The sequence below is a fragment of the Mercenaria mercenaria genome, chromosome 8 (assembly GCF_021730395.1).
Source record: "Mercenaria mercenaria strain notata chromosome 8, MADL_Memer_1, whole genome shotgun sequence".
Lineage (NCBI taxonomy): Eukaryota > Metazoa > Mollusca > Bivalvia > Venerida > Veneridae > Mercenaria > Mercenaria mercenaria.
The window spans coordinates 29,712,539-29,737,825 of record NC_069368.1 but is presented as its reverse complement, the minus strand read 5'-3'; the positions used below and the strand labels follow the sequence as shown (position 1 = coordinate 29,737,825).

Here is a 25,287-nt window from a genome sequence, read left to right as displayed (position 1 = left end):
TGTAACGTTTTCTGCATTGATTTCCCCTATTTGTCAGTAATATATTATGTTTAATAATAAACTTACAATATATTGTCGGAAGTTTAAATTGATTTGTCCTGGTTTTGTTGCACCCTTTTCTTAAAATTGACCATTTACGCAGATTTTACTTATAAAATTGTCTTTATTTCAAGTTTTACAAACACTCTGCAGACTTTTTTTTTCATATATTCTTTTGCCGTTCCTAAAGAATATGTGCCAACGTTCACAGTTGTTTTTTTTCCAGTACAACTCTCTGATATTAAAATAACAAGAGACTGCATGTAAAAAAAAATGATGTTTGTATTGTAATATTATATACATGAAGCTTTGCTATGCAATAGCGGTAGACAACAAAACCTCGGGATAATTACACGCAAGCATGCAGTGTTACAATGGATCAAACGTACGACCCTGCGGTCCGTAGATCTTCGGTCTCCCTACTCAACTCAGCGGGAGGTCTTAACCCTTGGCCTGCTAAATTTCTAAAATGGACTGGTCCGTCGATTAATTTGAGCAATACCATTTATCATTCAAAGGGGTGTTCACTGAAACTTTACTGACTGAACAGTGAACAGGGCAGTCCATGATCTTGGTCTGCACTGGTCGCAAAGGCAATATCACCTGCCGCCTGCTCGTTTTGATCAGTCAGTCACTTTTCTTGAAGACAATTGCCAAGCAGATTATATTAGCTCTCACAGCATTTTTTCTAGGTTTTATGTTATACTTATCGTTATAACATGCAATCAAGGTTGTGTGCATCATATAATATGAGATAAACTTACTCTTTTCTTTTCGCAAGAATGAAGGAATATTCAGAGCAAATTCTTTGTGTCCGGGTTATTTTATCCAATCATTAGTTTCTGCTGATAAAAAAATGCAATTCATACTCATACGATAGATATGTAAACCGCGATATGTAAAGTAGAGATTTAAGAAACATAAATATAAAAATGTCTTCATTTAGTAAAGGCAACTACATGATTAAGAAATAGCAGTGGTGCGTATTTAAGAACCCAGAATTCATGAAATAGTGTAGAAATGAGCCTATAAAAACAGAACAAAATAGTCTGAGCAAATAAAAAATGTGTATGGTATTAATTACAACAACTAGAAGTTATTCTAACTTCACGACACAATGATTAAGCTACAAACCAACACTAAAATGTGAGACTGAAATAGTAAATGAAAAACAAATATTGTCTTTAATTCATTACATGAGACACGTATATCCAGTCTGCAAAACCTTTCCCGGAACAATGAATGAGTGAGCGGCTTGCGTATGATATGGCATAAGTAATCCTATTCAGCTGTTACGTAAAAACAAACGTGACAATGGACGTCGCGCATTTCCCTAGATATGAACAACGTTCAGACATTACCGGAAACTTTTATATATCCCCTATATTTCCAATAAAACTTCCCGCTCTGGACACCTTGTGCATATGAAAAGAATTGGAACCATTTTCTTACCCTGGTATGATCATGAGAGGCGACTAATATAGGGTTCGATTCCAACAGAAATAAAGGTTTTGATTTATATTTCCATGTAGAATTAGAGTAAAGGCACAGTTTAGTACTGTTATACGCCATATAATTTAAAATTAAATAAGATATACAAATGCAATAAATCCATACTACTTCATTTTGTAGACAAATATTCTAAAAATTAAATATTTTAATTCTTTAAATTTGGGAGTGGGGGGTGGGCGGTGTTAAACCAAGACTGAGGGTACGGGAAAACATATCAGTAAACCTGTAAAACTACTTTGGCTGGTAAATAGTTTGTTCGCAATAGTTTCAAGATTAAAGTTACCTGTTTTAAGAAGAGCTTTGCAATATTCTATATTTTAAAAAAAAAATTACAAAGATCGTGTTAAAGAATGAACTGAGGAAATTGTTATCTCCCAGGTTACAGCATGGACCATCATTATCGATATTCATATTAATGTGAAATACGTTTATTAGCACGGAAAACATGTTCATCATTTGATAAAAGACCTCGCGAATAGTCTAATCAAAACAGAGGTCAAACATAACATGCATTTTATCAAACTGATAACTATCATTGTCACTGATGTTTCTTTCCATTTTTGGAGGGTAAAATCGGACTAAAGATATGACAAATACAACATTGTGGTAAATTATGTAATATGACATATATGCATAAAGAAGGTGATATGATTTGTTTTCTAGTTTTCGAAACTCACTTTGCTGGCTTCCAGTAAGTTGAATGGAACCTCTATATTCCATATTTCTTCTAAAGCCAACACTTCTATCTGTTCTGAATTAAAACAAAATCTAATTGCTTTTGTATTGTGAAAATAACTGTTTTATTTAAGCTAGGTTTCTATTACGTTCACATGGGCTTTCACAGAACTATTGCTCTGTCAAGTAAACTACACTATTCTGTTTAAATAAAACAATATGTTTGACATTAGTTAAGGCTGATATTTAACTCTAGACAGAAAAAAAGTTTTAAAGTCGACTTAAGGGAGTTACAGGCATTATTAAATGTGTTATTTAAAACAACAATAGTGTTGTTTTAGTAAAACAACAGAAATCTACAGATAAATAGGATTTTACTAGAACTATTTATGTTTAAACAAAACTTTTAAATGTACACAATTTGTTAAAAACATCATTTCTTAATGATTTGACACAAACTCGGCCGTGCTACTAAAAACAAACACGCACTGATATATATTTGACAATATAATACACTAGGGACATTTGTACCAGATTAATTCATTCCCTGGAGTACCAAAACGGTGATTTCTGTAATATGATGACACTAAAATGTCAGACATTGAAAGATTTTCTGCTTAAATTTACCACAGATCTGTCCATGATGTACAATCTCCATTAAGTAACTATATTACCATAATTCTACAATTAATTGTCGAAATCTTCAATATATATTGCTACTTTTCCCTTTACTTGAGTATAGAATAACAGTAAATGCAATGATAGATATTTCATTTTCGTATTTAGAGGAAGAGGGAGAATATCATGGCAGATGACTGAAGTTTCTACATATTTGCGACTAGTATACGACAAATAATCACGTTTTTTATGTCATTTTTAATCCTTTCGAAGACGGGACCGCAACGGCTGAGAGATTAATTTCGCTGATTTTTTAAAAAAAAAACTTGCTCTTAACATCTGTGAGTTCGAGTCTCGCTCGGATCGTCATCCAGATAAATTGCTTGAAGAAGGATTGGTGGCTCTAGCCTGGTGCCCATCCTTGCCAGAAATAAAGTGCATTTTTAAAGCTTAAACGTTGCAATTTAACATGAACAGTGTCGGTATGTCTTAAAGTTTCAAAAAATTAAACAACTAGAAAAGTATATACATACATTTTCTCAACCTCGTTATTTCTACATACTAGTATAAGATAATAAAAATGTTCTCAGACTTTCTTTAGGAAATAGCCTGTAAGAATTTTCAACGTCAGTATTTTTAGCAGAATGTGAGGTTTTCGTAGGATGTTATAAATATTTTGGATGAAAATCATGTATCGACATGCTGGAAACAAAAGCTAAATATTTTGAAAGTAATTTCGACCAACCTTTAATTATTATTACCCATCTAGTGAAACAGCCTCCAGCTTGCTTACAGATGCTTGAAGATGCTTGAATATTCTACTCAGGTACACATCTCGATGGGTCAGTGCAACATGGTCGTAACTTGATTTTTTTACCAAATACACTTTTTTACATAATTTGCCTTATTTAACAGAAATACATCACTTGTTAAAATATCTAAATCACATTCTTAAAATTAAAGTGAAAAAAGTAAAATTGTCAAAAGGTTGTATCTCAGGAAGACACTTTCAGTCAGTGCAACATGGTCGTAACTCAACATACGTCTTTGTTGCACAGAGTTAGTATGCTATTTCACTTTGAAATTTCTGTGCAACATGGTTGTAACTCACAAAGAGTAACATATTACAATAGTTAAATGATAAAATAAGGATGATTTTAGTTTTTCAACAACTTAGAAATGGTATTTATACTACAAAATTAATATTATTACCATATTTCATATTTTATCAATGCAAAGTGGTGTTAAGAATTTATTGACCAACATGTTTAGGATTTTACCAAAACATTAAAAAGTCTTGCTCTGTTAAAAAAATACTCTGTTAACTATTTCTCAGCAAAACCTCTTCCAAATTCAGTAGTTTTTAGCATCAGAAGCCCTATTCATAATGTCTTGACTTAATTTTAAGAGGAAAAAATGCACCTTTTTCAAACCTGTCAAGACACACGCATTTCGGCCCTAGATCACGCTCACATGCCTTCTATTCAAGGTCACACACATTTTAAAGAAATAAAGAAATCAATTGTTTTTTTTTTTGTAGAAAATTTATAATAATACTGAATCAAACATGCGAGGAGACATTGACACGGTGTTTCCATACCGTATAATACAGCTTTTACATTCACCAGTGCAACGTGTTATTTCTACCTCATGAATAAACGTCACAAAAAGTAAACACGGAGGGAGACTATTCAAAACTAGATATATTTTGTGTTAAAAATCTATATTTTCCGTGTGAGGGCGTTTCCGTCTTTTAGGGATTATCGCCCTCTAGACCCCCATGAGGGAAAACCTTCCCTTTGAACCCCGATCACACTCGTGGCCTTTGTGGAGCCTTGACAGCTATGCTTTTTATACTTGTAATTTTTAAATAAACTTTCCTTTATGCAAGTTTCATGTAAAACTGTGAAAGGATAACAATGAACATTTTTCCTTTTGTATGCATATTTCCATGAATTGTGCAAAATACAAAATGGTATTATTAAAGGTGGAAATTTTTCTGTGCTATAAGTGAAGCATGACTTCTGCTTGTAAAGCTCGTATTCCGATAAGTTTTATTTGGATATACAGAAGATTTTGTTAGGTATATCGAATATTTGTATAAGTTGTTAAACCACTAAAACATAAATGATCAGCATTAATAATTTTACATTTAAATTTAATGAATGATTTACTTGATTTTTATGTTGCAAAACACCAACATAAAGGCCTGGCTGATCAAGGGCCATGGCCAAGAGAGCCCATGCTCCCCCTATATCCCCCACCCCACACTGACTTAAACTCATCAAAGTTGCATGCAAACAAAATAATATTTTTTCAATATATAGACCCAAAACTGCACCAGAGGCCACCATTTCATGCCTGCATTTCAAAATTTCCAGGAGGGGAGATGCTCCCGAGCCCATAACAGGAGGGAAGTATCCCCTCTATACCTAAACATATAGACCGATGCAAATGCACTAGAGGCCATTATTATGTCTCCCACACCACTGTGTGGTGGGAGACATATTGATTAACTCCTGTCTGTCCATCCATCCGTCTATCACAGATCTTGTCCACACTCTTTAAGTCGAACAGTTCTCATCCAATTTTCCCCAAACTTGAAAAAATGTGTTTGCCAATAAGTCCTCATCCAAGTTTGATAACAAGCCAAATCAACCCAGGCACTTTGGAAGTATGGCCCTTGAAACATTGGTTTTTGATAAACAAAGCACTGAAAGTCTGATTGCATTGTATTTGATAATCAAAGTTCTGGAAGTCTGATTAGGTTGTATCAAAGCTCTGAAAGTCTGATTGGGGTGTTTTTGATAATCAAAGAACTGGAAGTCTGATTGGGAATTAAGAATATATAGGGAGAAAGGTTTACGCTTGAACATTTCTCGTCCGATCTCATACTACTATTCTGATGACTTGGCAGCTGTGGGAGACATGTGCTTTTCTCAAAAGCAGCTCTAGTTTCATACCTAATTTTCAAAACTTCCAGAGGAGACACATTCCCCCTCCCCAAATAGGAAGGAGGTATTATACCAAACAGGAAGGCGTTATCCCCTCCTGTACTTCGAAATTTAGGCCCAGAAATGCACAAGAGGCAACCATTTCATACCTAAATTACAGAAATTTCCAGGGGAGAGCCCTTCCCCTCTCTCCTCACTTTAGTCTTACTAACAGTAGGAAGGGCTAACCTCTGTACCTCAAAATTCAGACCCAAAAATGCACAAGAAGCCAGTATTTCATAACTATGTTTAAAATATTTCTAGGGGGGAAACCCTCTGAACCCCTTCTATACCTTTACATTTAAACCCAATTGCACCTGAGGCCACCATTTCATACCTATGTTAAAAAAGAAAATCCAGGGAGAGAACCACCTGACCCCCTTAACAGGAGGGAGGTATCCCATCATGTACCTCAAAGTTGTGACCCAAAAAGGCACTAGAGGCTTCTATTTTATACCTATATTCCAGAGGGAGACCCCGCTGACCAACCTAATAGGAAGAGGGGACCCTCTTAATACCTGAAAATTTAGACAAAAATATGCATCAGAGGCTGCCACTTCATACATATATTACAAAATTTTCCAGGAACAGACCATACTGACTTTCAAATTTTACATCAGGTGTATGGCATCATTTTTGATGTTAGTTTCATGTGACTGTGTTGTTGTGTTTATCATGTTCTTTAATTATAACATTTTCAGTTTTACTCAAGCTAAAGAACAAATTTATACCATTGATAATTGTTTAAGTGTAGATTTTTATGTAATAAAAAGACATTTAGACTTGTATCAAGAAGCATGCACATGTTTATTTGCAGAATAGTATTTTGCTCCTGGGGCATGCATTATTCATGCTGCAGAACCGGTGCATATTTCTTGTTGAAAATCTAATAACTAAACACAGACATATTCAAATACCTTAGACCTTAAAGGCTCATAATGCCTATATTCTGTAAAATATGCAAATATCTTGTACTTTAAAGACACTCAGTGTCTACATACTGTAAAATATTCAAGTACCTTGGACCAGTCAAGCACTTTTTGTCCATTTACTGTAAAATACTGAAATAACTTTGACCATAAAAGCTCTCAGAGCCTATATTCATTAAAAATGTAAATATTTTGGACCAGTCAAGCTTCTATTGTCCATTTACTGTAAAATAATGAAATAAGTTTGACCATAAAGGCTCCCAGTGCCTATATTCAGTAAAATATTCAAGTACCTTTGATCAGTCAAGCTCTTATATTATGTCCATTTACTGTAAAATACTGAAATAACTTTGAATATTAAAACTCTCAGAGCCTACATTCAGTAAAATATGCAAATATCTTGGACCAAGTCAAGCTCTTATTGTCTTTTTACTGTAAAATACTTTTAATAATTTAAAATGTGTTTTTGTAGTAGTACATTTTTATTTCTACATATTATATGATTTTTTTTTGACATTTTTGCGAGTAAAACAAGTCAATGAAAGTACAGAAAAAGATAAATGGATATGCTTAAAAATATTGAATTAATAGACTTTTGAATAAACATCTCTGTTATGAATTATCTCCAATAAATTATTTGTTATCATTTAGTTACGACCTTGTTGCACTAAGTTTTTGACAATATTTCCACACATTTCAGCGCAACATGGTCGTAACTGAAAAACTTTCAAATAACTCCTCAGTGAACATTTTTTTTGACATTTTTTCCCATAGTATTGTAGTTATTATTGTTATTTGATAAAAATAATATAGATTGTATTGTTTTTCATTACATCATTTGAATACAAAAATGTTATTTGCTTCTCCTGTAAAGTTTTCAAAAAATGAGTTACGACCGTGTTGCACTGACCCATCGATCTGTATTCTTAAATATTGCCAAAAGGAGAACTTACGGTCTTGTGCTATTACTATAGTTGAAATTTTCGCATATGATGATCTCAACTTTGTCAGTGTGACTAAAGAAAAAAAGGAGCAGAATTTGCTAAATGTAAGAAACATTTGAGCCGCACCATGAGAAAACCAACATAGAGCGTTTGCGACCAGCATGGATCCAGACCAGCCTGCGCATCCACGCAGTCTGGTCAGGATCTGTGTTGCTTATTAATGGTTTCTTTGATTACAGTAGGCTTTGAAAGCGAACAGCATGCATCCTGACCAGACTGCTGGTCGCAAACGCGCTATGTTGGTTTTTTCATTTATACTTGGCAATGATATTTATAGAGACGATTATGCTGAATAAATTCCCCATGAAAAATGATCCCTTAGGATATCAAGGCTGTTCTCTCGGAAAATATGATTTCTATGTAAGAGATAAGCTACCAGAGTATGAGACTTTGTAATCTTTTCTGCCTTATTTCACCCGATCTGCTGTTGATATATTATCTCCATCAAATAATTGCATAACAATACGAATTTCACCATATATTGTCGGAAATACCAGCCAAATCCTTATTTGCGCTATTACAACTAAACTTTGCAAAATACAGGAGAAATATCACATTGCAAAATTTAGAGGACTTGCTATCATATTTTTTGTCAAATTTTACGAAATTTGGCTGTCATAAATAAAAAGTAAAGTGCTGTTTACAATATGAACAAGACTTTCTAAAACGTTAAACTTTAGCCTGCTGGCAGCAAGTGATTTTGGCTTTGCAACCAGTGCAGACCAAGATCAGCCTGCATATCCGTGCAGTCTGATCATGGTCTGCACTGTTCGCTATTCAGTTAGTAAATTTTCAGTGAACACCCCTGACTGTAAATAAATAAGTGGTACTGCCCAAATTGAATGATGGACTTGTCCATATTAGAAATACAGTAGGTCAAAGGTTAAACTATGCTTCATACCTATACATATCAAATTAAAAGATTAATGCTGATTTATGATATCTTAATTCTTGTAAATGTTGCCATATTTTGATCTCACAAGTAAAACAAACAAATTTTGTCTCTATTTCACGTTTTCACTCAATTTACCAATTTTATACTTTCTTTCAAGTAAAAATGTTTTTTAATATTTTTCTCTGTGAAAATACCAGATATATTTCAATCCGATATTTCGGTAATTCACTGAAAATCATATAATACGTTTATTTATTATATACCTATATAAATTCTGTAAAATAAAATCGGCTTGTATTTCACAATTAAATACGAACAGGCAGAAAAAAAATCCGTATTGTACCTTTTAAATTCCGTATTGTACCTTCCGTATTGTATGCTGCCGGACTACTTTTATTAATATGCATGACCTGACACAGTTCTATACATAGCGGACATAAAACCTTCAATTAGGTCCATTTTGATATAGATAAACATTGAAGATTTCGTCCAATAACAAAATAACAAACAAAAAGGTATCTACTAAAAGGGTCATTATAACAGTAGCTAGATCTGGGAATTGTATTCGGCTCTCGTGGATTTTGCACGGTCGGATCACACTCGGTGCTTGCGCGCCTCATGAGATCCGATCTGGCAAAAATCCACAAGAGCCGAATAAAGCATCCCAGATCGAGCTACTGGTATAATAACCTTATTATACCAATGATATTAGTCTACGTTGATATGATTGCGGAAGTATAGTTAAATAGATATAGAAACTGTTTTTGTGATCTGAAGCAATTTACTTTATAAATAAACCTAACAACGTTGAAATCCTCTTGTTAATACTATAATGAATATTACCAGTTTCTCTGAAGAAAAGAAAACATTCGAAAACATGCCTGAAAATGCAGATAATTCCAGCAGATGTTATGTTGCATCGCTGAGTTTGGGTTATCTCACTATATACTTACGATATTCAGCTACTCTGTATGATTTATTTTGACACGATATACTCGTGTTTTTCTTGCATGTCTGTTTACAATCATAATATTAGTTATATCTGGCCCGGGAAGTCTTGTGTTTGTATTTTTTTAAGATTTAGTATAACTGAATGAAAGAAATATCGAGATGCTAAAATTTCATCGAAAAAGATGTTTGTTTCCATGAACTAGTATTGGTAAGAGATCAACTTATCTTGATATATGTATCCACGTTTACGTGGCGCGTAATAATTGTTTTACAATTTCTGAAAAGTTTTTTCTGTGTAACCTGACTAGTGTGTAGCTTTAACTACAAAAATACTTATCATTAGAAAAGAAAATCACATACTGAATATGTAATTCTGCTGCTTATTTTCATTTTCTGCCTAATTTCTTAATTATTGCCAATGAAGATGTTTCTCGTATTGAACAAAAAACAAATGTAAATAAAAAAAAACATTAATGCTCAAAAACTTAAAAGATTTAAAACACTTATTGCTCAATTTATTATGAAAATATGAAAAAAAACTCATTTTAAGATTTACAACGAACCATCTAGAGCAGAATATTTTTGTCAGTTTTCTGTTTACATTACATAATCATTGTGTTAATGAAAATTATTAGCTAACATTGGGTGGTAAATTAGATTTTAAAGCAAGTGTACAATATATATGAAAATCCTTAACTGTAAGACCGTTTTGCCATTATTTTACAAAAGACTCGGCAAACTTATAACCACATTATACTGTATAAAAAATTTCTGTGTTATATCCGACATAAGCAAATATATTCTCCACATAGACCAGTTTTGAGAACAGTCAAGTCGTTGTAATCATTATAATAGATAGTTCTCCCGTCAAATTATTCGCTTGAAAAATAATCCCTAAGGGTATCAAGATATATTACCCAAACTTGTGATTTTTACAAGAGAGATAAGTCATTAGTGGGTGAGATTCAATCAGATTTACTGTCATATTATATTTGATCTTCCAATGGTGTTTTTGCTTCGAAATAACAGTATATAGAAAAGATACTTTCTCAACTTCACTTTTAATGCTTTTTTAGTGGTTGAACAAATGCCATTTATCTTGTTTAAGTAACACAGCCTTTAAAGTAAATTTTATATTTTCCCATGATCTCTTTTTTTTTTCTATTTGTAAATCGACGCACTGTTTCTTGAAAACTCTAAAATATATGTGAAACTAATTGCATTCCCTATTCCCATAAAGTATGTACCGGTAGTTTTCAATAATTACTTTCTTATATATGGCTATCTGGCTGTGTTTGGGGTGCTTTGTGCTTCCAGAAAATATATTCTTAATTAATTGTTCACTGAGGCGCATCAACTGTGTATATTTGTTAAATTGTTCTAAATATTAACACATTTGCCTGAAATTCTGAGACCTTTCATAGTTGTGCTGTAATAATTGTGAAAGATATTGCAAAAACTACCGAGGGATCATTAAAAGTTTAGATTATATTATGTCATCGAGTTTGTACATGTGCAGAAAATGACCGTTGAAATGGTGTTATAAATAAGAAATAAATTCCACATTCTTCGTTGACCTCTACGTTGTATTTATTTATTAATGTTCTTTTTTGTAGAATATTTAGTAAAACTACAAGAAGAGTAGATGGATTGCAGCTGTGTAATCATTGTTATGGAATAATTCCTAGGTTTTGATTCTTTTCTATAAACAAAAACTTCTATACATCTGGGGGTATGTAACTTTCAAAGTTGTTTCTATCTTGTTGCAGATACTCAAAATAGTTTAAACTCAGGTACAGATGCATTTGATAAAGCATCATCTTTTGATACGGTTTATCATATTCCATGTCAATTCACGGATCATTTTTAAAGTTTACAAAATCTCTACAGAAGGCTATCAGTTATAAAGCTATCCGATAAACGACTTTCTAGAAATATTCAATTATTATGTGCAATCTACTTAGGTGCAACTAAATTTGACATGCACGTCGCAGTATCTAATACGGCTAAGATTTTAAAACCATGAAAACATTTATTTGTGAGAATTCAACTTCCGAGCTGATAATTTGCACGGCTTATTAAATAGTAATTCGTGTAATCAGTTTTATGATGACCATACCGATAAAAGTATTTAAGCCGTGCCATGGGAAAACCAACATAGTGGGTTTGCGACCAGCATCGATCCAGACCAGCCTGCGCATCCGCGCAGTCTGGTCAGGATCCATGCTGTTCGCTTTTAAAGCCTATTGGAATTGGAGAAACTGTTAGCGAACAGCATGGATCCTGACCAGACTGCGCAGATGCGCAGGCTGGTCTGGATCCATGCTGGTCGCAAACCCACTATGTTGGTTTTCTCATGGCACGGCTCATTTAAGAAGCCAGCTTAAATTTGTGAATCACAAATCGTTGTATTTGAATATACAAAATTATCAGCAAACCTTATTGGCAATGTTTAATGAATTAGAAATAAACTTGTGATAAGCAAAGTTAAAAGTTCGTTGATAAAACCTTTGTTAAACATTTCTTTGATCTTATTGTTGAAAGTAGTTGAGTGGACTACTACAGTGTTAGGTATATCGTAATAATTAAGGTAGTGATGTGTGTTTATGACCATTGCTTGAAGATCTCTTTGGAGTCCGAAATACGCGGAAAAACACGAACTACCTGGTAGTAAATATTGAGTCACTCCAGAACAAAAAGATGCATCTAATTTTTGTTGTTTCTGATAATTTTGTTGATGATAATTCTTGACAGAACTATACCAGACTTTGCAATGATAAAAACAATGTGAAGTCTGACTGAGAACATTGAATGCGAGATATGTAGGGACCGTTTCAAAATACATTAATTCATTTATTTAAGCGCCTTTGAACGTATATTCAATATGAAAAGGGCGCTCAACAAATCTGGTATAATAATAATAATATTTTGTTTGTTTTGGTAGGCGCCGTTTTATGAAAATTATGAGAGGACAGTCTTGTTGTATGTTACGAATAGGGTATGTTTAAGATGCTTTAACAAAGTAATAAGTTTGCATACTGAAATCATACTGACCGGAAATGATGCAATTGAAGTATGGTGGTTATCTGAAGTTCACTTAAAGCTAGTAAGTTTTTTAAATTACTAGTATCAAAATTGTACGTCTGTTGTATAAAACTGTTAGAACTCGTGCATTTTATTTTCAGTGACTAAAAGTATGTGCATAAAATGAGCAATCTTAAACAAAATATCGTCTTCTTCACATTATTTTATCAACAGTCGCTTATACATTAAAGTGCTCGTCAAAGCTCTGGGCAGATCTAAAATGATTCTTAAAGGATATTTCAATAAAAGGTCTAAAACGTAACTTGATATTTGTTACAGGAAAAAAAGAAACTGTTTTCTCCCTTGATGGGAAAGTTATTTTTTTTTAATTAAAAACCATGTTAACTTACAACAAAAGAAACATGCACTGAATACTCTGAACGGTGTTGCGTGAACTTTAACCCTTAGCCTGCTGCAGGCGAATTTAACAGCCTTTGCAAACAGCTTGGAACCAGATCAGACGCCGATTAAATCGGCGTCTGATCAGGTTCCAAGCTGTTTGCTACTCTGACAATTTTTCTTCCAATTTTGGAGCAAATTGAATGAACTTTACAATTTAAGCAAAGGACATTTCCAGCAGACGACAATTTATCTAGCATGCTAAAGGTTAATGTAAGAAGTTAAGGATTATATACTAGTATCGGTGAAATATTGTTTACCGGCACAACCCGTACCTAGGTTTCCTACTCATTTCATTAAGGATCATATACTGGTATCAGTGAAATATTGTTTACCGGCACAACCCGTACCTAGGTTTCCTACTCATTTCATTAAGGATCATATACTGGTATCAGTGAAATATTGTTTACCGGCACAACCCGTACCTAGGTTTCCTACTAATTTCATTAAAAATGATTGTAAGGGTAATATGTCCGCAAACAATTATCCGAGCGGGTCGTGCAAAAGATATGCTCAACAAGGTTTTATACCAAACAGTTCACACTATCATTGAAATCTGGACTAGAATTTTGAAATGAAGCGTTGACAAAAATCTCTAACAGGTCTTTATCCACTACAGATCTGCCTACCGTAAACGGTGGAAATCACAAAGCAAAGTTTAACTTATGTTTTTTTTTTCCAATTCCCGACAAATGAGTGTTATCTTTTAGATTTTTATTCCGTTTTGACATTGTTTTGCAAACAAGTATGTATATTTTGGTAACATTTAAACAACAGGAAAACTGTTAAACAGTTACTGAAATTCAATACATTTAATATTTTACACAAAAAATATCTTTACATAGATTTTGTTAATTTGCAAATTTTCCCAATTAAGACAATTTCCGAGAGCATTTTCTCGATTCCACTGTTGTTGGCATTCCAAAAATGATGAAAATGGCCTGCCTACATAATTTCTATCGCTATTAATGAAAAGATCATTAATCCTGTAATATCGTTCAACTTAAAAGCCATAATTTATTAGTACTTAGGCCTGCAATTATCATTCCTAGTCAAATCACACAAATAGTGTACTAGGAAAAACAATTAAAAAGAAAAGAATAATGTTCATAACTCCAGAAAAATATATTCATGCAGTATGTACTTGTCAACGATATACACAACTTATTCAAATCGCTCACGTAAAAGCTTCAAAGAATTCCGGAAAGAAGGTTTGAAGATGAATTGCAAAAACAAAATCGTGTCATAGATTTTATGCATGAAAATCAAAGGGCCATTACTTAGTGCAAGTACATTTAAACATGAATCTTATAACACATGCTCAGCTAGATCCTATAACACATGCTCAGCTAGAAGTGGTATGGATTATTCCTATGTAATTGTATTCAAATCCTACCAATTATATAGAAGTTCAGACAAATTTGATTAACATAAAAACTTCTTTTAGGGACCATTACTCCGAAGATACACAAAACAAGGCTTATACATATCATTTCTGTTCTGTGAAGTTCCGTTAAAATTCTAGCAGGGGATTTTGAGAAGCTCGATCAAGCTATATGTAGACGGACAGACTGACGGCCAGATGATGAAGGCAGAAACAAAATGTTTCCAATAAAATGGGAGAATATAATTCATGGAAGTTTTTGTAGACTCTCTCTCTCTCTCTCTCTCTCTCTGTGTGTGTAAGAAAACCTATTCTAAGTATATTTGGGCGAGGTCCTTAATAAAAAAACTTTTTCATGCTTGGTTAAATTAACTTTTGTTATGTCTTATGAGAATATTACTATACTAACATTCATTTAAATTGTCTCACATTTCATTACCTCCTTTACAAGCATAGAACACAACTCATACTTAGTTTAATTCAGTCTGCTGTTTATTGATCGCCGCGATCATATGGAATAGGTGAAGTATATGCGCGCTGGGGAAAATATTTCATGATGGACCTGTGAATTCTTTACTTATGGGTGAAACAGGTCTCATAAGCGTAAATACGACTAGCTTCTACTGATTATAAAACATACCGTACGATTTGTTGTGAATTAACTGTTGTTGTACTTTTTGTACTTCAACCGCCACCCTTGTTTAAGAGCAACATTTAAAAAACACGTTTTTTTTCATCCCCAAGTAATAAGTAAATAGACTCGCCCAGTGTAATCAATAACCCACAATTGACCGACCCCTCTGGTACAGTATCAAGACGCATAACTCTATACATAGAGCGCCTACTTCACCGATTTACTTTTCGGAACATTTTCACGCGTTTCGGGCTTTATCGTATGTTTAACATGGGATTTTTGAACCGTCCAAAGATGTTGGAAATGTTTGTCTCATTGTTTTTGTTTTTTTTAATAAAAATGTTTTCATTGTCTTTCATTGTCTACCACTTTTTTCCACCCTTGCCTGAAAAAACAGTAATGAGTTTGTACACTGTTCAGACAATTGTGCTCTGTTGAAATTTAACCAAACACAAGTTTACCTGCATAAACAGAAAGCATGATATGAGCCGTGCCATGGGAAACCAACATAGTGGCTTTGCGACCAGCATGGATCCAGACCAGTTTGCGCATCCGCGCAGTCTGGTCAGGATCCATGCTGTTCGCTAACAGTTTCTCTAATAGCATATGCTTTGAAAGCGAACAGCATAGATCCTGACTAGACTGCACGGATGCGCAGGCTGGTCTGGACCCATGCTGGTAGCAAAGCCACTATGTTGTTTTCTCATGACACGGCTCATATCTTAAACGCATGTCACTTACTGTCCAGTACTGGACATATGGTAAAGTTCTTTCCTGCACAAATGACAATTTCGCAACTTCTGTCCGGTTTGTACACATTTCTGGCCGCGATAAACCATTTGACTTGTATAAGACTCGAATGGCGTTCTGTAATGGACACAGTCAGCTATGTACAGTGATTGAAATACAAGTATGTCTTGAGAAGACCCTCGAGATTTACAGCACATTCACAGTTCATTGTCCACATCAGCTTAAGCCGACAATGTCTATTATACCACATATATTAATCTACGTTGATATTATTGCGAAAGTATACTGAGTTGAGTAAATACAGAAACCGTTTTTGTGATCTGAAACAATTTACTTTATAAATAAACCAAACAACGTTGACATCCGCTTGTTATTGTTATTATGAATACTTACCTGTATTTATTACCAGTGTCTCTGAAGAAAAGAAAACATTCGAAAACATGCCTGAAAATGCAGATAATGCCAGCAGATGTTATGTTGCATCGCTGAGTTTGGGTTATCTCACTATATACTTACGATATTCAGCTACTCTGTATGATTTATTTTGACACGATATACTCGTGTTTTTCTTGCATGTCTGTTTACAATCATAATATTAGTTATATCTGGCCCGCGAAGTCTTGTGTTTGTATTTTTTTAAGATTTAGTATTATAACTGAATGAAAGAATTATCGAGATGCTAAAATTTCATCGAAAAAGATGTTTGTTTCCATGAACTGGTATTGGTAAGAGATCAACTTATCTTGATATATGTATCCACGTTTACGTGGCGCGTAATATTGTTTTACAATTTCTGAAAAGTTTTTACTGTGTAGCCTGAGTAGTGTGTAGCTTTAACTACAAAGATGAATATCATTAGAAAAGAAAATCACATACTGAATATGTAATTCTGCTGTTTATTTTCATTTTCTGTCTAATTTCTTAATTGTTGCCAATGTAGATGTTTCTTGTATTGAACAAAAAATCAAATGTAAATAAAAAGAACTTAATGCTCAATAAAATACATTAAAAAACACTTAAAATACTTATTGCTCAAGCTATTATGAAAATATGAGAAGAGCTACAACGAACCATCATGAGCAGAATAGCAGAATGTTTTTTTGTTTGTTTTTTTTTTGTCAGCTTTCTATTTACATTACATAATCATTGTGTTAATGAAAATTAGGTGGTAAATTGGAGTTTAAAGGAAGTGTACAATACATATGAAAATTCTTAACTGTAAGACCGTTCTGTCATTATTTTACAAAAATAAAATCAACAAACTTATAACCACATATACTGTGTAAACTTTTTCTGTGTTCTATCCAACATAAACAAATATATTCTCCACATAGAAAAGTGTTGAGAACAGTCCAGTCTTTGTAATCATTATAATAGATCTCCCGTGAAATGATTCCGCTTTGAAATATAATCCCTGAGGGTATCAAAGACGGATTACACAAACATGTGATTTTTACTAGGGAGTCAATAGTGGATGAGATTCAATGAGATTTACTGTCATATTATTTTTGATCTTCCAATGGTGTTTTTGCTACAAAGAAACAGTATTTAGAAAAGATATTTTCTCAATTTCACTTTTAATGCTTTTTAGTGGTTGAACAAATGCCATTTATCTTGTTTAAGTAACAAAGCCTTTAAAGTAAATTTTATATTTTAAAGCAAATTTTATATTTTCCCATGATCTCTTTTTTTCTATAAAAAATGTAAGTCAACGCACTGTTTCTTGAAAACTCTAAAATATATGTGAAACTAACTGCATTCCTATTCATAAAAGAATGGAATTACATCTTTGATGAATTTTGTTAAATTGTTCTAAATATTAACACATTTGCCTGAAATTCTGAGACCTTTCATAGTTGTGCTGTAATAATTGTGAAAGATATTGCAAAAACCACCGAGGGATCATTAAAAGTTTTGATCATATTATGTCATCAAGTTTATAAATAAGAAATAAATTCTACATTCTTTGTTGACCTCTACGTAGTATTCATTTATTAATTTTCTTTTTTGTAGAATATTTAGTAAAACTACATGAAGAGTAGAAGTATTGCAGCTTTGTAATCATTGTTATGGAAATAATTCCTAGGTTTTGATTCTTTTCTAAGAATAAAAAAAATAAAAATTCTATACATCTGGGAGCGGGGGCGGGTGGGGGGGGTGTAACTTTCAAAGTTGTTTCCATCTTATCAACTGTATTGGTTGCAGACACTCAAAATAGTGTAAACTCAGGTAAAGATGCATTTTACAAAACATTGTCTTTTGATACTGCATATCAAGTTTTATGTAAGTTCACGGATCATTTTAAAGTTTACAAAATATTACAGAAGGCTATCAGTAATGAAGATATCCGATAACAGACTTCCTAGAAATATATCGCCCTGCAATTGTATCATGTAAGAAATTATTCCTTTATCATCTGCAATCTACTTTGGTTCTAATAAATTTCACATGAACGTCGCAGTATCTTGCAAAGCCAAGATTTCAAAAACATGAACTCATTTATTTGTGGGAATTCAACTTCATAGCTGATAATTTGCATGCCTAATTAAATAGTAATTAGTATAATCAGTTTTATGATTACCATACCGATGAAAGTATTTAAGAACCAGCTTTGTGAACGCAACAAAATGGCCAAAATAACGTTGTATTTTGACTAAAAAAATACCTGCAAATCTTATTGGCAATGTTTAATGAATCAAAAATAAACTTGTGAATAGCAAAGTCAAAATCTCGTTGATAAAACCTTTGTAAAAGATCTTGATCTTTTAATTGAAATTAAGGCGGACCGCTAAAATGTAAGGTATGTCGTTAATATGAAAGTAGTGATATGGGTTTATGACCGTTGCTTGAAAATTTCTTTAGAGCACGAAATACTCTAACAAAACTACAATCTGCTTGGAATTAATAAATATTCAATCACTCCAGTGCAATATGATTCATCGTATTTTTGTTGTTTCTGATCATGAAATTTGTTGACAATAGTTCCAAAACAATAATGGTTGTTCTTGACAGATCTGTAGCAGACTTTGTTATGGTAGAAACGTTTTAGGAGCAGAGCAATGCTCACTAATATCGTGAATTACTAATAACAAAGCTTAACGAAATAAAGCATGCACTGTTGAAACTTTATTACAAAAATGTTAGAACCGAAGTAATTGCCTAGGTAACACCATGCTCACTTATGATTAAAACAAATTATGTTTTGTTTAACCCTTACCCTGCTAAATTTCTATAATGGACTGGTCCGTCATTCAATTTGGGCAATGTCATTTATAATTCGAAGAGGGTGTTCACTGAAAACTTACTGACTGTATAGCGATCAGTGCAGACCATGATCAGACTGCAGGCTGATCTTGGTCTGCACTGGTTGCAAAAGCGGTATCACTTGCCGCAAGCAGGCTAAAGATCAATATATTTATTAAAGAGCGGCCCAGTAATATCGAAGGCATAACTCTTGTCTCTTTTTAAACATCAACAAGTAACTTTTAGCAGCAATTGTATCATAAGATAACAGGAGCCAGATAGTTCTATCACTGGGTTGTCAAAGATATGTTAGAGAATAAACTTTAACATCATTTAATATCAGTAGCATCAATATCGTGAGGACGTGAATTAATGTATTTGATATTTAAAAGATATAATAAGTTGAAATTTTGTCTTTTCGTTCGGATTACATTTCGTGGATTGGCACTACCGACAAATCCATGAAAGTAAGTCCACCATGAAAATTTATTATTTCACAGTATCCTGTCGTCATTTCTATTGAATTTGAACAGTTGCACAACATTTTCTTATGTATGAATTTTAGAAGAAAGAATTTTGTATCAGATTTTTGGAAATGTTTCCTATTTCCCGAACTTGTTAGTGTTCATCTCTTTCTTTTGTGAAGTATCTTGGAGTACTTCGGCCGCGACAGAGGTGTTTATTTGCTTGACAATTGCAGCAATCGATCAATGTAAGTTGAACAGGTTGTGTTCCGTACGTTTAGCACTGCACAGTTGCTCGGAACCAATGTCCGCCTTTTCCCGGTTTTTAGCTATGTGAAAAACAGACCGAGAACCAGCAATTTGTAATACCTGTATGAATTTAATTGGTTGACTAAAAGCACCATCTTTAGCTCAACAAAACGAACTGTAGCATTGACCGAGCAACCGAAGTTCGGCCCTATCTTTACAATTAGAAACGTCACGCTTTCTTGTACAATCTATCTCTTTCTCACTTTTACTTAAAGGCAGAAACTATTGAATCAAGTTCAGCAATTGTTTAGAGAAAGATGCTTCGTAACATATATGAAGGAAATAAACTTCATTGACTGATTAGGAACTTTGATTTAATCGCATAAATTAAACTAATTGTTTTCTTTTCTTTTTCCAATTCAGCTAGTTGCGTTAGTGTTAGTAAAAGAATCTTTTGTATTGCAAACATGTGAAATTACACAGAATTGTTGTACTGTTATCAGGAAGAACAAAGCCGCGCTGCTCTTTAAAGTAAAACTATATGCTCTTTTCCCATTGTTTCAACATGTATAAGAACGCATGATTTAAGGCAATTATATTGCTTTCAAAATGGCTTTAGGGAAATCACATAACATTGCAGAACTTGTTACATTACCCGTTTTTATGATCAAAATTACAGACAATCAATGCCCGTTAATGTAATTGTCATAGGAAAACATTGGTTTCTTGTTGGAATCGAAGGTCTATGTTCAGATTATTTGGAAGTGAATTAGTATTTTTAATACATATTTAACATACAGTAATATCGCATTTTCGGAATGGGTTGATGAGCATCAGCCTTCAATGTTATGGAGTTTAGTCTTTTGTTACTAAGATAACACATGACAGTGTTGATGACTTCTACAAGTAGACATCATATTTTTATTTCAGTGTATTCCTCGTTGAGACTTCGGATCTTGTTACCAATATGATTCTCAGGTTAGGAGAGGACTCAAACTTATGGACGCCACTTCTTAGGCTTCTGTTACGTGTTATTATGGCCTGGCTCTTTGAATGGAAAGGTAAGTTGTGTTGTTTAGTTTCATAATGATTTCTCACTTTACGAATAAATGTTTTGATCATGTTCTTTAATATACATTGTGAAGATGAGTTATGCTTGAGAGCAAGTTTATTCAGTTAGAACAAACTAGCTGTTTAATGAGTTACATAAGATTTATTTGTGAATAAATGGAACATGTTTTCCCATGTATTGCAGCCACGAGAAACATATGCTTACGTTGTGTTTCCTGTTGCAGAAGGATTTTTCAGTTAAACCGAGGCTGCAATTTTCACTGTTTGCCTTGTTCTTGGTGCTTCCGAGGGATCTACTTTTCAGATTTTATTTGTAATTGACTGAGGATAATTATGATACTTTTGCCCGGACGGCATAAAGACAGCATTTAAAGATCTTTGCATGCTGAAACATATTTCGAGTGAATACTGTTGCCCTGCATCTAGAAATGTATAGTGATTTTATAGTCTTCGATTGGTTCGAATGCCAATGATTAATCTTTTGAGGTATTTCCTATATCAGATTTAAAGCTCTTTCTTTGGTGTTTTAGATCATCTTATCCGGTCAAAGTCTTTTAAATTGTGATACGCTTTTCGCCAGCAACATACGGTTAAAAACATGTATCACAATGTCATATGATTATTTGATGTATATGAAACTAAATCATCCATTAAAGCGCTGTAACCTAGCTATTGCTTTATTTACTTAGGTCCCAGTATTCAAGAGATTTTTTATGAACTGTCTTTATAGAGGTTTTTAATAGAAAACGGGTTAGAATTTAAATATTATAAGTAAAAATTGTGCGCCGATAACCATCTTTATTTAAACATCGGCTCGGATATGCATTTTAATATTTCTTCCTGCTTTTTGACATCCTTTGATTACAATTCGCCTCGTTTTGACAACACTCAAAAGTATTAATTCCATTTCCTCTCGTTTATTTGCAATAAATGGACGGGTTATTACTTTATTTAACGGCTTAAGTAGACGTTCCACTGACACCCTAAAACGTTCTGTCTCAATTTGTGAGGAGCCCAGCGGTCTCTTAGGTTTCTTAAAAGCATCAAATGTTATCCTAACCGACCGCCATTAATCCGTCTAAACCTGTCGATGAAAAATAAAGATATCTCCTTCAACAACATTATGTTGAGATAGAAGAAGACATAAATATGGCCCTATGGAATTAATCTATAACACAAACAAGAAACAATGCAAATCGGTTCTCCCGTGTGATTGCACGATACTATTTATCCAGTATCATTCAGGAGGAGCAGATTTACATGGAAATTTTATGAAAATTAATCTAACTGAATCCTTTACCCATAGAGGTTTTTAAAACTGATGCCAAACCTAATGTATCCGATCTTCAACCTTCATCGTTCTGCTATTCAGTCATTTAACAGACAAAGTAATTGACGGCTCGTTATCTAAAATTAACTTAGAAGGCCATATTGGAAATAAGTTGTATGTATACTATGTACTCTTAATATGTCACCTTCTTAAAATAAAGTTATTATTATTTTTTAACTAAGGTAGGAACTTTTTACAGAACCCGCAGGCTTAGCGCAGTAGGGAGAGCGCAGATCTACAGATCGCGGGGTCGTGAGCTGGATCTCTGGGCAGGGTGTATGTTCTCCGTAACGATTTGATAAAAGACATTGTGTCTGGAATATTTCGTTCTGATTCGAGTGAGAAAATTGGCAGTTACTTTCGGAGAACATATTTACACTTGTGCTGAATTCAGGAACACTGGTTACGTTAACCGCCCACTGTTATCTAACTGAAATACTGTTGATAAACGACATTAACATCTCCCTCCCCCTTCCCCCCACCCGCCCCCACCCCACGAAAACAAAAAACGTTTTACAGAAAATCAAAGTCTAAGCCGATTTTCAAAGATTTAAATACATTTAAAGCACTGATCTGTTTGTATGAGGAACAATCAAAATTTAAGGTAAATGAATCTCAGACATATTCTTATTTAACATTCCCTACTACCGTAACAGTTTAGCTTATGCAGCACGCAATATGTCCATCAATACCGTACATTTGAATAAAAACAAACAGTCAAAGTAATATGAAGCCATACCACTGTCATAGACTGATAAACAAAAATCATAAAATATAACTTATGTAAAAAAAACTGTTTTAGTGAAATTAGAACACTTGTCCAGTCAAATTGATGAGTAGATTTTTAGACAAAAACAATGCTTTTGTAATAAATGACAACAAGTTGCATTTATTGTTTTTAAATATACATGCAATGCTCCTTAGAAGCCAAACAGCTTTAATTGCTAAAAGCAGCGTACTTCAAATATGAAATTTAAGCAATATTTCCTGCTAGTTGATTAAAATTTTGTATTCAGAAGTATCTTTTACCCAACATGGCTCGTCTGAAATTTTGAGCTGAGAAAATTCTCAATTTGAAAACACTTGTAAAATGACCAGTTGTTAACATCCCCGTCTTATCTTTGCGTTTATAACAGACCTAGTCAAAGTACATAATCTTAAGTCCCTTTCATTGCATTTTTAGTTTCTAAGGTGTACTGATTACGTATCGCCCAATATTTTGAATAGCCAAAAGCAGTATGTTGTAGGGGATGTTTATTGACTATGTTTATGCGGCTACGCTAATACCTCTATGAACGTCGATCTTTGGTGACAAATCACAATACTATAACAGAACAAAGGACACTCTCGGGAAATAAAAACTATTACAATGCCGGTTGTTGTTTCGTATAGTTTAAAATGTTAATCAATCGTAGACTTGCTTAGTTGTAGAAAAGGCCTTCATTCATTCATTTGAGGTTTAACGCCTTTCTTACGTTAATATGAAAAACATCTTTTCATCTATTCATTATCATATATTTGCCAATAGCTTGATCATTTAATTAAAACTAATGTTTTGAATTAAAGTTATGTGTATTATCAATGCAATGCAACTATTCTCATATCTTTAAATAGTAACAGAAAAAGACGTCCAATAGTTCCGTTCAGTTAAGAAATAATTTATAGCAAAAGAGTGTTTTAGCGATTGGCGATTTTACGTCGGTGTAATAATATCACGAGGGCGCAGCCCGGGTGAAATTATTTGAACGACGTATTACCACCAGAATGTATAAATAGTGTTAAAACACGGTTTTGCTATAAATCATTTCGATTCTAATATGCCCGTAATCTAAAACAGTAGATAGAATATAGAAGCGCTCTTTCTTTGTCGCTACAAAAACTTTTTGACGTCACCGTTCGTTAACGTGACGTCATTCTAGCGTAAGAGTGTTTGAACAGAGACAAGCATATTAGAATGTAAATTTGGTTTGTTAGACGTCGCATTTTACATCAAATTGATACTTTTTCGCTGCTTTTAACATACGTATTTTTAATTTTCTAACATGGGGTGGGTTCGCAAAAAATACAGAAAGAAAATACAATGTTGTATAATAATAATAGTAATAATTCTCAGGGATGTTACTTTCTTCTCTTACATTTTACTTTAAGCCTGTGTTTGAAATAAAGATCGTTTAAAACATAAAAACATTATTATAGTGAATGTCTTTAAGATTTGTGTAGCACCCACATGATACGAATGAAATGTGCCTAACATCATTTGAAACTATTTAGATCTTGTTCAGGTCTTTTTTATGCATCATGGTCTGACATTTTTAGAACATTTTTCACCATTATGATCAGTTAAGCGAGTGAGTGTCCAAATGTTGGTTTACTGAAAATACCAATGTGGTAGAATGTACAAACCTGTAAAATTACTTACTTGACGTTATGGGACAACATACCTCTCGGACAATCGTGTGGTAAGAACGTAAGTACCAAAGATAATAGGTAAGGGTAGATTTTTCGAAGCACAGAGCACTAAAAACACAGCCCCAGAGCCACGCATTTGCAAAGTAGGCCCACAAACTGATGACGTCTGACGTTAATGACGTTAAAGACCATAACGCGCCAAATACGATTGCTAATTCACGACAATACCATTTTTTTCAAAAGCAAATACCAGTAAAACCAAACAAGCAAAAGAGACTTTTCTAGTAACAAACAGCACTACAATAAGTGATACCTTTTAAATAGGACATTTTGTAATATTATTCATACCGTCAACCGACGACTTGTTCATACGATACTTTTAAGGGCTGTACATATGGCACTTTGATGGGTTGATCAAACGGCTTTTTAATTTTTCATATGGCTCTTTGGTGGTTTCTTCATGACTTAATAAGACTAAAAGCGATTTGCCCATATCCGAAATTATTCCGAAATAGCAAAATGATTTTTGCTTTGATATCTCAGTCTTTTTGTGCTATTTCTATTTTGTAACATTGCACTATTTCATTATAATATTCTCTTTTCTTCTGCCCCAGTCAGATGGTACAGCTGTTATGCCGACACTAATTAATTGTT

At 33.5% G+C, this 25,287-nt stretch overlaps 1 protein-coding gene across 1 annotated transcript in view; it reads left to right on the top strand.

Moving 5' to 3' along the window:
• The window catches only part of LOC123566689 (limbic system-associated membrane protein-like), a 136,861-nt gene that overhangs the window by 17,936 nt on the left and 93,638 nt on the right, over positions 1-25,287 (top strand). The window contains exon 2 of the mRNA XM_053549646.1: positions 20,754-20,884. Within this exon, the coding sequence (XP_053405621.1) occupies positions 20,791-20,884 (94 nt within the window). The 5' untranslated portion in view covers positions 20,754-20,790. The remainder of the gene's footprint in view (positions 1-20,753; positions 20,885-25,287) is intronic.